A 15,442-nucleotide genomic window follows, 5' to 3' on the forward strand; every position below is an offset into this window, starting at 1 on the left:
CTGGGTATCGGATGGCTGACCAGGGCAGCGATGACGATGGCTCGTTAAGCGGTGGCCGGACGAGGTGAGTGGATGGTTGGGCGGATCGATGACTGGGTGCAAGAGTTGGGCTGACAGTTGGAGAAATGGAAGAGAGCCGGCGAGCGCGAGCGAGGGCGTCCGGACGTCGCAAGTCAGGTCCTGTCGTTCCTGCGCCAAAGGTCCCGCGGAGTCGATTGGTCGGTGCGCCGGCCAAGAGTCAGTCGCTCACGTCGGCCGTCAGGATTCCTGCAACACCTTCACCAGGGCAAACTCCAACTTTTGCCATTATCTGCCACGCCACATCCATGTCCGGCTCTACTCCTGCCTGCGCTTAACCTGCTCGTCCCTGGAGCGTCACGGCCATGCCCTCGCCAGACATCATCGCCCACTGGCCTGTACGCGCTGCCGGCATGGAGCCGCTCGACGCTCTCACCTCCGCTCCGTCCTTGAAGGCTTTGGCTACATTTGCGGCCTTGCTATGGTGCGCGCTGCCTGATCTACTTCGCCTAGGCCTTGTCCTGGCTAACCTTCGCTTCAGGCTTGTCTACCGCACCTGGAAGGTCATGGCCATCCGGGAAGATGACCTTATCAAGCTTCTCGGCCTCGATGTGCCTGCCGCACCCGTGGTTTCCCTCGTTGCAATCAAGGCCGATAGCGCCGTCTTTCACTGGGAACTTTCAGAACCCCGAAGTGCTGTCCAGGCCTATCAGATCAAAGTCAATGGGGTGCTAGGTTGACCAACACTTCCTCCGACTGGGGCTTGCCACTAACCCAAGGCAGTTGAAGAAGTAGGTCCCAAGGACACGTCCATAAACGTCACCAACCTCAGGCCCGCCACGGCCTTTACCGTGCGCATCGTTGCCATCAACCACCACAACTTCCACACACAAAGCGAGCCTGTCCGATTCAGAACAAAACCGCCATCCTCGGACGACTTTTTCGACTTTGCCGCATACCAACGAGCCGTTGAGACCGCTCACGACGATGAGCATGAGGATGATGAAGATTGGTGGGTTGAGGCGAAAGTCGCGCCTTGTAGAAACTTCTTGGAACCTCCATCGCCAGCTCTGCCGCCTGCCGACATGGTCAGGTCTCACAGCAACAGCCAGGCGCATCCACGCAGAGCACAGCTTCCACGGCGCATCTCTCCTGCGACCGCCATCACTTTTCACCAAGATGAGATGAGCGAGGATCCCAAGTCGGGCGAGACCGAAGCGCAGCTTCAAGCAGAGGGTGACAGGCTTCGGGCAGACATTGCGACGACGAGAAGAGCAATAGAAGAGGAAGAGCGAAATTTCAAAGAACAAAAAGAGGTGTATAGCCAACGCCACAATGAGCTAAAGGATGAGCTCGCTCGTAAAACGGCTGCCAGTTCAGAGTTGAGAAAGGAGGTAGTGAATCTGGAAAAAGAGAATCAAAGGGCTCAGGCGAAGAAGGCGGCCGAGGAAAAGACTCTACAACAAAAGACTGCGGACAGAAACAAAATGGCCGACGACGTGCGAAGGTACCATACTCAGAGTGAAGAGATGGCGGCGGAAATCGTTTGCATCGGCCAGCAAAAAGAACAGCGTATGGGCATGACTGAAACTAAAACGAAAGACTTTCGGGAGAAGCAATCAGAAGAGCAGGCAACCATTCGCACTTTGGAGGAGTCTGTGAGAGAAATTGGAATTCAAAACAGAGTGTTGGAGGAAGAACGCAAAAAGCTGGCGACTGGAGAAGCTGATCCGGAGGCGCAAAGGAGGACGGAGTGGGCAAAAGAAGAGAAGGACTGGGGCGAGAAGATTCGAGCGCTTCAGCAGAGATATCAGGTTGCTTGGGCTGGATTGCAGACTGCTGAACGAACGTACGCTGAAGCTCAGAACCAGCTCCAGGTTGTTTCATCCAGAGCCTCGAATCAGCCGAATCTGTATCGGCAACCTCCAATATTGGATGACGCTCCATCTCGACGACCCAGTCAAAGACAAAGACAACACGCCGGCAGTCTGGGCAATGATAATTTCTCAGCTGCTCCGGGCACGTTTCCTGCCACCACCACCACCCCTTACAGCAACCCGAGTATTGCTAGCATATCACCTACCATCACATCATCGTCGCCCTTCTTCAACTTTGCCAATGGGGCAGCACCAGTCCCGGCGCATCGAGAGAGCAGCTTTACGCCAGCAGAAGTCGAGGCATTGACGGGTGGCGCACCTATGAGCCCCAACGCAGGCTCATTGCTCCCTTCGGACCTGTTTTCGAGCGACACAGACAGATCTACATACGCTGGGCTCGAGAAACATGACAGAAACAGTGCCGGATCATTCGGAAACCTGACGGGCCCGCCAGGACTGCCTATTCCCGGATTAGGGGCTATCCAGGCCCAAGAGGCGAAACAGAGTCCTAGCTCGCCAGTATCTACTCACAGTCATTCCCCTAGCTATTTTTCGAGTCCAAGAGCAAGCTCTGGGCAGCTGCCCATGCAGCATCCGCAAGGTGGCGATAGTGACACGAGATCCGTCAATTCGTTTTCTGGCTCCGGGAGAGGTCTGACAGGGACTGGCGCCATTCTCCACAGCCGATTCAACCAACTTTTCAGTCGACAACGGGGTAAGACCGTGTCCGACGATGGCCCTGTCTTTGGGTCGCTCAAGAGCTCTCAAAGCCATTCGTTGCCACGTCCTGAACATGAAGAGCTTCCACCGATAGGCACGGCACGCCGTCGAGGTAGTCACTCCGGGTCGAGCTGGATGGATTCGATCAGGCCGTTCCGCACCTCAACAGCTCCTGTGGGAACCAATAGCCCCAGTCATGTTCAAACACGCAAAGGACCCTTCAAAATTTTCCCTAGCAGAGAAGAGGAGTCCTCATGGCCCCCTGGGCTCGGTCCGGAACGATCTTCGTCTCCCCGTCCAGGCTCGACAAAGTCGTTCGGCGAAAATCAGCTACCCCGGCCGTCTACGGAAAGTTCCCAGCGCTTCGGATGGGCCCCTGAGCCTACAGGCCAACGATCATCCCCACTGAGTACAGCCGACCTGGGATTCAACGCTGCACTCAGTTCCATGAATCCATTTTCGCGCCAACACTCTCGAAGGCCTTCGATTCAGCATGGTCCACCTGGACTAGGCTACGATGAATCCGTAGTCGACGAATTCGACCATCCTCAAGACACCCGCTCGCCTCAACAGGCGCCAATAGGCACGCGTCCCCAGTCACAACCCCAGCCGGGGCCGTCAACTCCCCCAAGCGGCAAATTGAATCCAGCAGCACCCAACTTCAAGTCTCTATGGACCCGCTCTGCGGATAAGGCCAGGACGGAGAAGGAAAAAGTGGACAAGAAGATCAAGGGAAAGTCCAAAGCGAGAGATCTTCCAATCCCAGGTCTTGATGGCACAGACGAAAGTCCCACTTCTGCCACCGACTTTGCGAGTGGCGCCACATCCACCTTGTACCCGCCGTCGGCCGCGACTGTTGCTTCAGATGTTTTCATTACTAAAGGGGCCGATCTCTCGACCACGTTGACACGAAAATCACGCGACAGCCACACCGGCCGTGACCGCAGTAGTACTGTAGCAAGCAGCGTGGCCGAAACTGCGAGCCTGTCCCTATCGAGTAGCTGGAGCCCGCGACCTAGTCTTGACCGCACTGAGTCTCGCTCTGAAAGCGTGGCTGCTGCCGGCACCAGCGTGGGCAAGGAGAGTTGGATGAGTAAACTTAGCCGAAAGAGCAGCTCGTCCAAGTTCAGCCTTCCAGGCACGGGCGGTGGTAGCGGTGAAAAGAAGGGCGGCTTCTTTTCTCGCAGCGAGAAGAAGAACAACAGCAGTTTCGAGGATGCGGACGACGGCGATGGCACTTCGACGGAGCCGCCTACTCCAGCCTTTGGCGGTAGCAGTGCCGCGAGCAGCCCAGCTGTCGGGAGCGAGCAGCGTGGAAAAGAGGAAAAGAAAGCGGATCGCTCTAGTGGGTTGAGTTGGTCCAGCTTTCGCAAGAAGAGAAAGACGGCGAGTCTGGCAGAGAGTCTTCAAAGCGAGAAGACGGAGGAGGATGAACGCGAACGGGAACAGCGCGAGGAGTCTAAAGACTCTGAGGGCTTAGGTCTCTTTTCATCCTGAGCCTCCCATTATTGAATTTTCACTTTGTTGGAACCCGGCCCGCCATAGCTGTCGGTTCCGCTGCTGTTCAAGAGAGAGAATAGTCCAATTGGATAATGTCGTTTCAGCGAAGCGTGCTCTTGTTGAGCGTCGCTGGCTTTTGCTTGCCGTCGCTATTACTGCATACCTACACACACTCTTAGCGAGTTAGCATTGATTGGCGTTTGAGCAGGCATCATTCTCTCTGTCTTTCCATAATTGAGAAGGACCAAGTGACCTGCGGGCCTTGGAAAAGCGCATGCACATCAATCAGATTTCTTTCTCTTTGTAGAAACTGATCTGCGGGATTCATGAGGCGCATGACAGTGCTTGTGGAATTCTGCTGGCGCTTTTTACTTGATCCAAAAGGTGTCAATGCTACTCCGTACCCAAGACCTCGACTAACAATCTTCTAGGAACAAAGCAAGCGAATGCTCCTTTCGCGTCCCAACAATCTCTCTGGTCTTTTTTCGCTGCAGACACACCAGACTCCAAACAAATCACCATCAACCCTGGCCTAGCTCTTCGCTGCCAACTTGCGCAACAGCATTCGAACATGGCAACTTTGCTTCGAAAAGCAATCCGCTACCTGCTCAGCTCTCTTGAGAAATCACCAATCACTTTCAAACCTTTCAACCGCTTAGCTAGACTGGCTTGCCTTACATCAATCACGCTAAGCCTTGGTGTTGCAAAGACAGAAAAGACAGTGGTGTCCGCAGTATATAAGATCAACGCTGTTTCCATAACACTGGACGTGGAAGATTTCAAGGGCGAATATCAAGGGCGCAGATCAATCCCATTGCTTGTTCATATCTACACACAAAATCCTCCATAATCTCACCGCCTCTTCCCCCCCAACCCCCCCCCCCCCCCCCCCCCCCCAAAACCCCAAAACGCCGACGCCGCCAAATATGTTCTATCTCCCACAGGTTCTTCGCCTCACTTATCCCGGCCACTTCGCGCCACTCCTCCAAATATGGGCGGTACTCCCTGTCGTTCATGATCCCTTGGTGTAGTGGGCCTCCGTACAATAACAAGAGCATGGCCTATAAGTCCAGGTCTTCCAATGCGTTGTCAGGTAGTTGAGGATGCAGCGCCTCCTATCTCTCCAGCTCGGCCAGGTTTTACTGAGGCTGCTGCTGATGAAGCTGCCGCGTCCGGATCCTCCCCATCTCGACCTCTATCCGCCGCCGCTGATGTTGAGACCGCAGCGCCTCCTGCCTCTTCCTCCCCGCCAAGACCTCCTCAATCTGCTGCTGTTGAAGCCGGAGCGCCTCCTGCCTCTTCCTCTCCGCCAAAAATTGCTCGAGCTGCTGCTGTTGAAGCTGCCGCTCCCGGATCATCTCCATCTGCTGCCGCAGCACCGGCATCATCTGATTCTGCCATTGCTGCTCCCACGGTGTGGGGTACAAGCGGTTCCGCCACGAGTCGGCCTCTCGAAACGGGATTACGGCATCTGGATAAAGCGTCTGCGGCAGATACCTGCCGCAGTTCCCGTCGAGGCCCGGGGCCGCCTTGAAGCCATGTAGGCGGAAGCGCTCCGCGTGGTAGTAGGGCGTGATGCCACCGCCAGGGTCGACCGGAGGAGAGTACAGCTGCGTGAGGGAGCCTCCTGCGTTGAGGCCTGCGCCACTCTCGCCGGCGGGCGGAGTGGAGCGTGGAGGGGTGGGAGGGAGCGATCCAGAGGGGATAGGGAACGGCGGTGTGGTTCCCTGGGATGCAGCCCCTGGTCGGAGCAGCCTCTCTTCTCCTTTCAACGGTGGAGGAGGAGGGGATGTTGGGGCAGTGGCCCCCTGGAGAACACCGTTGGTGGAACCCGGCGGCGCTCTCTTCCAGGTCAAACCGGGAGAATCAAGGGGCATATTGCCTCCCCGAGGAGACGGCCCGGCAACACCGTCTCCTTCGATCTGCTGCCGCTGAAGAGTGCGGCGAGCCGGAGGCGCATTTGGCAGCGAGCGCTGGGCCCCCTGATCCCTGTTGCGCCAGTATTGATTTGTCTCGGCGCGCGAGGCACCGGATGCAGCAGGGCGCGATGAACCAGCGTTGGCGGGCTGGCGAGCAGGACGACGGGCCGGGAACCTCTTGTTGTGTTGGGAGATTAGAAACATTTTGATGGTGAAGGTTTAAAAAAGTGTAGGTCTTTAAAAGTCAGTCATTGCCAGATATCATTTAATTGACGCGAGGTAAGGCTTACTTGAAGTGTCGTAAATGCTTTGGGTGGTAGGTCGAGGTCTGTTGTCTTTGTCGCTGTTGTTTTCGCTGTAGTGAAAATAGTTGAGTTTAGATGGAGAGGCAAGAGGAACAAGAGAGAGAGGAACTCGCGCTTTTATGTGCTTTGGGCCTTTGCTGTTAGGGGGAAATTACTTCAACCATGGTCTCCAGGACCGAGCCATCCAGGGTGCAAAACTTTGGGAAGTTGCTTTCTTCCTCAACACCCCCAACAGCATCTGCTTCCGCACTTTCCTGTTACTGAATCAAACTGCTGGGAAAGTCTTACTTTGAGCCCAGAAACCAGCCATTCTACTCAACATGTGCCGAGTAAGGGAAAATTCTGGGGTACCACGAACTTCGCCCAAAAGTCTCAACGTCTGTTCCGTAGACACAAAACTTATCTCAAATTTGACTTCTATTTCTATTGCGAACTGAAAGCCGTTGATAACGTCAATCCATACTTTTCCGATGCCCATGCCATGGCATGATGCCGGCCTACTTCGCGGTGAACTCACTTTCAGAACTGCCATAATCTGGTTGCTTGATATATCTCGTTTCCTGGCTGAGCGCGACCACGGATCACTCGTTGCTGGGACGATGAGTTTTGTTGTGTTGGGGGCTCAGTGTTTCCTGCCTTTGGGTTCCGACCTTGGGTAGACTAGTTTCATCATCCATGGGATGTCCGCGTGGGAGAGCAGCAACAGTTCGGGCGCAACTTGAATAGCTAGTCATCAATGGTTGGAATCCGCGTTGCTGGTGTGTTGAATTTCTGGTCTGTTTGTGGATGGTGGTGGAGCAAGACGGCGTTCCCGGGCAGGCTTTCTGCACTTTCGGACCCATTGGAAATTGGCTAATAATCTGGTTCCGTACATGGCAATTCCCTTCTTCATGGCTGAAATCACCGTCTATCTGATCCCTTTATTTTCGAATGCAGAAATACCTGAAATGGAGTAATCGCCAGTCGCGCGCTGCCACACTTCAAATGTCTAGACCCTCAACAACTTCTTCCCATTCTCTCAAGACTCTATACAGCTTTGGAAGTGTGGCATTAAATCCGCAAGTATGCATTCAATTACATCCAACATCCAGACGTCCAGCGACCGGCAATGACCGCTCGAAGTATCAATGCTTCCAAGCACTCGAACACTCGAACGCTGGGCAGAATACCAAATGTCCAGTCAGCATTGGAGCAACTGGAGATGCTCGGGTGAAGAAACCATAGCCAAAACTTTGAAGCCTCGCCGCATCAGTCAGATACTCAGGGTCCATCGAAAAAAAGTCGCCGCTGACGTGATCACGGAGACCATTTTGCCCTAATCTACGCCCACGCAGCTCTACACGCGAGAGTTAGCTTTCTGGAGCGGTTTGAGAGTTTTTGAAGCAAAACGATAGTGCATTTGAATCACGCGTGAGACACGTGGCAGCAAGAAATTCTGCATGACAGGAAGGCAGAAAGTGGGAGCTTACACTAAGAGTTGAAGCAAAGATCTTTGCATATAAAGAATTGTGCCTAGTACTTCCACATAGCGGCAGATCTGCAAACGGATTGGTGGTGTAGTGGTAACGCATGCCGTGGCAACAACAGTCGTGCCCGCGGCAAGTCCCAGGTTCAATTCCTGGCCGATCTATCTGTCTTTTGGTCTTTTGATTTCTCTTTTGCCCCGATGGATTGCCTGTTGCTTTGGGCGGGCGACGGTGGTTGTGTGGTAGCGAGCATCTGTGCGTATCCAGGGGCTGTTGTGGTGGACTGAAGATGAGATGGTGATCGTAACTTTCTTTCTGGACATATTTTGCGACTCACAGTTCCAGGGATCCGCGGAACATGGTAGGATGCTACATGCTCACGTACGCACACTCCCCTGTTGAGCGCGGGTTAGTTTTTAGAGACTGCTCACGCGTCGATTCGCTCTTAGTTTTGGAGAGCGGTATGTAATTGAGGTTTTTTTCACATTTTTTTTTAATAGAGTGTACTGTTTCGAGACATCTTGGCGCAGCAGTGGTGACAACAGGGACAAGTTTTGGGTTTCGGAGTATGTTTGTGAAGCGCGGACGTGTCCCCGGGGTCAGCACTACGTATGGAGGCGACGCGGCCCGATCCAGAAGGATGAGCAAAGCACAGGTTTTTGTCTGACAGGCTGCTTGTATTTTCTGCGACAATTGAGGTTCTTAATTCTTTCTGCAACATGTCAAAAGATCAGTACGTTCACTAAAGCTCAGGGGTAACCAAGTGTTTCAGGGGTATTTTCCTGATTTGTTTCTAATCCCTCATTACGAATGGATGCTGGAACAGGTCAGAGTTCGCGCTCACGAAGTCATCGTCGCGAGATGTGGTAAGATGGAGCTCCCCACAACTTCGCCTTGCTCCACCAAGTAGCCGCGTCTGTGAAGTATTGCACCGAGAATGAGGACAACTGCAAATAGTTGAGAAACAAGATGCTTCCATTGCGCCAGCCGGTGACGTTATTTCGTGTGGTCTCAGCACGAGGATTAGGTATCTGAATTGTAGAAAAATGCGCTGTCATCTTGCAGCAGCACGAAAAGTCCAAAAGCGCCTCGCTGTGCCCGATGCAAATCCCAAACTCCAACACATGAAGGGTATCTTCAAACTCCCATAGCGGGCCGACTCCGCTTGGGTAAGGTCCAAGGCTTTGCGCATACGACCTGGAGAACAATCAGCAAAAAGTCAACAGAGAAGCAGAAAGAATACACGTACCTCGCCTTCGCTATAAGCCCAGAAGTAAACAACCATTCCAACAATGTAGTAAAGGCCAGCATTCGTTCCTTGGTAGATGAGCAAAGCCGCGAGGGTGCTCAGGGGATAAACGACCAATCGGGCTTCCATGGATCTGTGTAGAGCTGATCCGGCCAGAAGACTGAGGGGCCATTCCCAAGCAAAGCCCAGTAGACCGAGGAGGAGGTTGATGATTTGAAGTGCCGGAACTGGCTTCACTGCTCCATCGAGGTTGCGGGTCAAAAAGTCCCAGAATATCTTTGGCCAAAAGAATCCCTCGATGGATGCACCAACTTGATCTATTTCAATCATGTCAGAAAGGAATCAAGATAAGGGAAGGTCCCAAAAGATACGTACAAGCGGAAGCTGTGAGCATGATCAAGCGAGCCCAGTGGTTCTTGATTAATTTGCCCATGTCGAGAGTGATTGGCGAAAGTAGCAGGGGCGTGAGGGCAACTTCTTGATGTTGAGGAGCAACGACATTAGCAATATATCTATGACGAGGCGGTGGGGCTTGGGTAAGCCGAGTAGAGTGAAGGATCTGGAGTGTCAGGAATACGATTGACCGTCGCAACGAAGAAGTGGGCGTTGGAAGTTTTTGATGGATGGAGTGGAGTATGCATGCGAGGTGGGGTGCTGGGTGCTAAGCGCCCTGGGGCTGGTGCGCGCGCCGTCGCGCCAGGGGAAGCAGCAAATCACAGCCGCGGCCAACCCCAACCCTCTCCCATCCTCACCACCATGTCACACCCGCCATCGACGTGACACCCGCCCTGCACCTACTCATTGGCCCCTCTGCTCCTCGCTCTCTCTTGCCATGACTTGTCACGGCACCTCCACATCACCAAGGCCAAGCTGAGGCTTGACCCGTCAAAAGCCTCGTCCGCTGCCCGGCGACTCGCTCTCTCCATCGCAAAACACAACATGATGAAGCCACTTCAGGATCTTGGGCAGTGTTTCTTGGGAGAGTTTTCCATGCCTTGGCCATGATGAAGTTTCACTGGCCAGTCCTCACGTCTTGACAACGGCGCGGCCAAATCTCCAATCAACCTGCCAGAACATGTCGGCTCTATCGACTAGAGGCTTGGGCCTTGGCTCGGCCGTGTGTATCCTCTTTTGTCAGCACGATGCCTATGCTGGTTCCAGAGATATTGGAACAGCTTTCGCGTGCACGCATCGTGCATCATGTCGGCGCCTACAGGCTGCGTCCCGTTGGCTGCAGTCTAACGAGTGGTCAGGAACAGCTGCAGGCATTGTCCACCGCCTTCCACAACTTCACAAGCGCCCATGGCAAACAGCTGCCCTGCCACGCAATCGAGACATGATGTGGTCCAAGGGTGCTGCACGTTGCTCCACTTCTGTCGCCTGTCCGTCTTCTGCATATCCCGTGTCATCAAGACTTCTTTGCACCAGCTCCTCCAAACACCCCAAACATAGCGTCGCCCTCTGCAAAAACTGCTGGACTCTTCTCGGAATATCGGCCTTTCCGTCCAGAGTGGTGTTTGCACGCAAATTCCAAGACTATTTCGAACCACCGCCTCCATACCTCGACTACGGTTTCGTACACGAGCCCAAAACGTAGCTTTGGTCGAGTCAACAAGGCCTCGCCTCGAGAATCCTCCTATACTCTGAGGCAGCAGCCGACAATTTTGCGTCCGCGACAGACTCAACAGGATAGGCGTTGAAAGAACCTAGCAAGAATCCTTCGAGAAGCGCCTATCCCAAGAACTCGGCCGCGACAATCACAAGAAGTCTCAACATCACGTCGACACCATCGACGCCGCTAAGGAGGTCCAAGAATAGGCGAAAGTTGGTAACCGGCCCATCAGAGCCTCAGTTCGCCCCAATCAAGAGCTTGGAATCACACATCGTCGCGTCAGGATTGGAAAGATTTTTCAAAACATCCTCCGCAACATGGGTATCGAGTGTCAGTCTCAGACTTGACACACCCTTCCGACGGCAACGCGATTCCCAAGGCTGCTAGTCCCCCCAGCTTCCCGCATTCCAATACACGTTACCGCTCGTTTGACGACGCTGTCATCGTTATCCCGCTCCGCATCTCACACCACCAGGGGAAGCAGCCAATCATAGCGGCTGCGGCTCTTCACGTCAAATTGAGACAAGCTTTCCCAAGAAACGGCCATCCTTGTTGAAACACCTTTTGGAGGACTCTGCTGGGCATAATTCTTCGTAAGCAGTAGCGTTTGATCGGCGCGTGACTGCGCGACCGAGACAGTCAGCGTATTCTGATTGTAGGGACAAATTTTTTGTACTTTGTTCTTACAGGGAGTACTTTCGAAGCTCTGCTCGCCCATAAACCTTCCTTGCGTTCTTGGGAAAGGGCATCGCGTCCTCATCATTTTTCGGTGCATTATCTGTGGAATCTTTGTCAAAGCCTTGGGCTGTAGCAAGAGTTTTGCCTTGCTTTCGATCCTTTGTTTCTTGCCGTTCGTCAACGCGCACCTCGGAAGATTTCAATTTCGTGGAATTGAGCCTTGGAATCACCCGATATTCATTCTACGACGTCCGACATGGCTGTTCAACAGCAGAAAAAGAGCTGGAAGGCTCATTTCGAGCCGAGGAAGTTGGTATTTTACTTTTTGTTTTACGGCTTTCACATTGCAATTTTTGCAGTAGGATGGTAAGTAAGGCACTCCATGCGTCAATCACTTGACTGACATATTAATTGTAGGTGGAAGCAAGCAACAGACGAGCGCCTCGCAGCACTCAATAAACTCAGATGGTCTGTATGGATATCTAGAGGAGCTGGTCTGGTCCTATCGGTAGACACGCTCCTCATACTCCTCCCCATGTGTCGGACCCTTCTTCGAGTCGTTCGTCCAAAGGTCAGATGGCTTCCTCTGGATGAGTCTCAATGGTTTCATCGACAAGTCGCCTACGCCCTGCTGGTGTTTACAGTCATCCATACCGCCGGACACTACGTGAATTTTTTCAACGTCGAGAAAACCCAGGTCAGACCCGAACTCGCGCTCCAAATCCACTACACTCAGGCAGGCGGCATAACCGGACATATTATGCTCCTCTGCATGCTCTTAATATACACGACTGCTCATCACCGCATCCGCCAGCAATCCTATGAGACCTTTTGGTACACGCATCACTTGTTCATTCCATTCCTCTTGGGTATGTACACACACGCCACTGGATGTTTTGTCCGCGACACGACAGATCCAATCTCACCTTTTGCGGGGAGACCGTTCTGGAACCACTGCCTCGGCTACGAAGGCTGGCGATGGGAGCTTGTGGGCGGCGCCATCTATCTTGTTGAACGCATCGCGCGCGAGATCAGAGCGCGCAGGGAGACGACAATCACTAAAGTGATTCGTCACCCATACGGTAAGCATTAGGAACAGCAATGCCGGTCCAAACTACAAGGCTAACCCGTTTCAGATGCCGTCGAGATACAATTCGTCAAACCATCGTTCAAATACAAGCCCGGCCAGTGGCTCTTCATCAATTGTCCCGCTGTTTCCTACAACCAATGGCACCCATTCACTATTACGTCCTGCCCATTCGACCCGTACGTCAGCATCCACGTTCGGCAGGTCGGGGACTGGACTCGCGCTCTAGCCGATGCGCTTGGTGCGGGTCCCGCGCAAGCGAAGCTTTATGATGACATGGATCCAATGGGCATGTACGAGGTGGCGCTCCAACACGGACAGGAGATGCCCAGCATCCGCATTGATGGGCCCTATGGAGCGCCTGCCGAAGACGTTTTTGACAACGAAATTGCAGTGCTAATCGGCACGGGCATTGGCGTGACGCCATGGGCATCCATTCTCAAAAACATTTGGCACCTGCGTCTTTCGCCCAACCCACCGCGCCGTCTTCGTCGCGTCGAATTTATCTGGGTCTGCAAAGACACTTCCTCCTTTGAGTGGTTCCAGGCGCTGCTTTTCAGCCTGGAGTCGCAGACTCTCAACTCCGCCGTGCCTAAGTCTCCACTCGCGCCTACCGATGACACGGACTTCCTCCGCATCCACACGTACCTGACAGCGCGCGTCGACGTCGACACGGCGACCAACATTGTCCTCAACTCCGTTGGTACCGACAAAGACCCCCTTACAGAACTACGCAGTCGCACAAGCTTTGGCCGCCCCGACTTTTGCAAACTGCTTGCTGGCATGCGCGACGGCATCATGAGCCGTACGTACATGACGGGCTTGGAGGCGACGCTGCGAACAGATGTGGGAGTCTACTTCTGCGGTCCGAGCGGCGCGGCGAAAGAGATTAGGAAAGCTTGCGCAGGAGCGACGTCGAGCGACGTGCGGTTCAAGTTTTGGAAGGAGCACTTTTAACGCAGTTGTTGAGAGGGTGGACTGGGAGGTCACTGATGCACATAACGACCTTGTATGACCTTTGCTATTATCATGTTTCCATCGCGTTGATCTTGCGCTTCTTTTCCCATTTTTCCCCATTTTATCTTAGTTAGCAGCATGCCATAGCGCAACGGCTTCATTGTGGACTAAGGTGGAAGAACACGAGGATTTCCCCCACATCTAAATCTAGCTCATAATTCTTCAGCATTCATGTTTCCATAAGCTTTGTGAAATGGTGATCTCCAAAGCATTCAATCATATTGCCTCACAGAATATCCTGGAACATGAATACAAAAGATACATTTCAAAGGTATGAATGCCCTCGTTCCTAGACATGAAAATCGAGCCCGATTTCAATGAATACTGCTGACAAGATCTCAAAGAAATAGACACCAGGCACTTTAGTGCTTCTCGTCAGTCCTCATCCCATCCATTCCTTTATTCCGCATCACTCTTCACCTCGTGGAGCCAGCCAAAATCATCCGCGGCAGTCCCTTGCTGTCTCGCAAAGATAGCCTGAAGCAGACGGTTGCGGTACTTTCCACCGTCAGTACCGGCGTCCGGGTACTCAAACTTGTCGTTCGTGGAGAGGCAAGTGATGGAAGAAATAGAGACGAGCGCCGCCGCGGTCCCAGCAGCACACACCTCTGAAAAGTCTGCGAGCTCCTTGTATTGGATCTGTGGTGAATGAAAAGTCAGCATATTCATTCATCTTCGATGAACCTTTTGGATGATGGACTTACGGATCTCTTCTCGACCTTCCAACCCCAGCTCTCCGCCAGCTCAACGCACGTCTTGCTCGTGATGCTGGCGATGGCGTTTTTGGTGTCAGGGATGCACATGACGACATCACCGTCCGCACCCTCCTTGATCCCAATAAAACCGCTGGTACTAAACTCCTCAACCTCAGTCCGTGTCTTGCTATCCAGATGCAGCGTCATGGGAAAACCCATCTTATACGCCTTCGCGCTCCACGGAATGACAGGCGCATAATTGCCGCCGACCTTTGCGCCTCCAGTCCCACGCGGCGCCGCGCGGTCAAACTCCTCCATGACAAGGCACGGCAGCGGCCGCAGCCCGTGGTACGGCGGCGACGGCTGCACGAAGACGACGAGCCGGAACTCGGACGGTGGGCTCAGCTGCAGCTGCGGCCCGCAGCCGAAGCACAGCGGCCGGATGTACATGGCGGCGCCGCTGCCGTGCGGGGGCACGAACTCGGCGTTGCGCCAGACGGCCATGTTGACGCAGCGTAGGAAGTGCGCGGCGGGCACGGGAGGGATCAGCACCGCTGAGGCCGAGTGCTGCATGCGCTTTGCGTGCTCTGAGGGGCGGAAGATGTTGATTTGGCCCGAGGGGTTGCGGAAGGCCTTGAGGCCTTCGTAGATTTGCTGGCCGTAGTTGAGGCCCGGTGCCAGTCCGTGGATGCGGAGGAAGGGGTCGGAAACGAATTCGGGCGCGGACCACTCTCCCGTGGTGATGCTGAATGTCGATTCGACGTGGCCGTTGCTGTGCTCGTAGGTAAAGTTCATCTTCTCCCAGTCTGAAGAGGTCAGTCGTATGAGCTTTTGACAAGATTTTGCTGAAGGCCTACTCACCAACTTGATTTGTTGGCTGCGGAGTTTCAACAGCATCTGCATTCGATTGCTCCAAAGGGAGCGATGCAACTCCTTCCGAGTCAAAAGAGACGGGGGCCATTTTGCGAGAGCGTGGTAGTTACAGAGTAGGCCAGAAAGTTTGTGATTTCTTTGCGAACTTGACATTTCTGGGCAACATCATCTGCATTTATCTTCAAACAGAGTTCGAGGTGCGTGTGTCAATCACATATGGGGCTGAGACTCTAATTGCGGATATGGACCGGCGTTACTGTCCGAGGGGGCCAGCCCTACACTCCGGTCAGCAGGGCTGAGTGAAGCACCACCTCTTCGCCATCCGGCCACTATCAGGACAATAAGAGATTTTTGATTGGGTTTCGAAAGAGACTGCGCATGCCGACTGCGAGAAAGGATGGGCACGCACAAAAAGGAAAGATGTTC

General features: G+C 53.7%; 5 protein-coding genes and 1 non-coding gene across 6 annotated transcripts; 3 read left to right on the forward strand and 3 right to left on the reverse strand.

Moving 5' to 3' along the window:
- The first annotated feature begins 143 nt into the window (after nt 1-143).
- Nucleotides 144-4,551, forward strand: IWZ02DRAFT_451282 (uncharacterized protein). Its single transcript, XM_066767527.1, has 3 exons — nt 144-502; nt 560-753; nt 802-4,551. The coding sequence occupies exons 1-3, from the start codon at nt 384-386 to the stop codon at nt 4,110-4,112; spliced, it is 3,624 nt and encodes a 1,207-aa protein (XP_066623293.1). The 5' UTR covers nt 144-383; the 3' UTR covers nt 4,113-4,551.
- A 703-nt stretch (nt 4,552-5,254) lies between these two features.
- Nucleotides 5,255-6,238, reverse strand: IWZ02DRAFT_433046 (uncharacterized protein; the record flags this gene model as incomplete). Its single annotated transcript, XM_066766258.1, has 1 exon — nt 5,255-6,238. The coding sequence occupies one exon, from the start codon at nt 6,236-6,238 to the stop codon at nt 5,255-5,257; it is 984 nt and encodes a 327-aa protein (XP_066623294.1).
- A 1,646-nt stretch (nt 6,239-7,884) lies between these two features.
- Nucleotides 7,885-7,969, forward strand: IWZ02DRAFT_t60. The gene has a single exon. It is a non-coding gene; the product is annotated as a tRNA-OTHER (tRNA).
- A 537-nt stretch (nt 7,970-8,506) lies between these two features.
- On the reverse strand, nt 8,507-9,670 carry IWZ02DRAFT_451288 (uncharacterized protein). Its single transcript, XM_066767528.1, has 3 exons — nt 9,430-9,670; nt 9,055-9,371; nt 8,507-9,002 (listed from the first exon to the last, which is right to left on the reverse strand). Exons 1-3 carry the CDS (start codon nt 9,485-9,487, stop codon nt 8,943-8,945), a joined length of 435 nt encoding a protein of 144 aa, XP_066623295.1. The 5' UTR covers nt 9,488-9,670; the 3' UTR covers nt 8,507-8,942.
- Nucleotides 9,671-11,126: 1,456 nt separating this feature from the next.
- On the forward strand, nt 11,127-13,590 carry IWZ02DRAFT_263104 (FAD-binding domain-containing protein). Its single transcript, XM_066763374.1, has 3 exons — nt 11,127-11,710; nt 11,762-12,426; nt 12,481-13,590. The coding sequence occupies exons 1-3, from the start codon at nt 11,601-11,603 to the stop codon at nt 13,386-13,388; spliced, it is 1,683 nt and encodes a 560-aa protein (XP_066623296.1). The 5' UTR covers nt 11,127-11,600; the 3' UTR covers nt 13,389-13,590.
- On the reverse strand, nt 13,586-15,208 carry IWZ02DRAFT_262916 (branched-chain amino acid aminotransferase/4-amino-4-deoxychorismate lyase). The gene is made up of 3 exons (XM_066763372.1): nt 15,005-15,208; nt 14,153-14,949; nt 13,586-14,087 (listed from the first exon to the last, which is right to left on the reverse strand). The coding sequence occupies exons 1-3, from the start codon at nt 15,102-15,104 to the stop codon at nt 13,848-13,850; spliced, it is 1,137 nt and encodes a 378-aa protein (XP_066623297.1). The 5' UTR covers nt 15,105-15,208; the 3' UTR covers nt 13,586-13,847.
- Between the last annotated feature and the right edge of the window lie 234 nt (nt 15,209-15,442).

Source organism: Phyllosticta citriasiana (assembly GCF_038021145.1).
Source record: "Phyllosticta citriasiana strain CBS 120426 chromosome Unknown IWZ02scaffold_6, whole genome shotgun sequence".
In the NCBI taxonomy this organism is placed as follows: Eukaryota; Fungi; Ascomycota; class Dothideomycetes; order Botryosphaeriales; family Phyllostictaceae; genus Phyllosticta; species Phyllosticta citriasiana.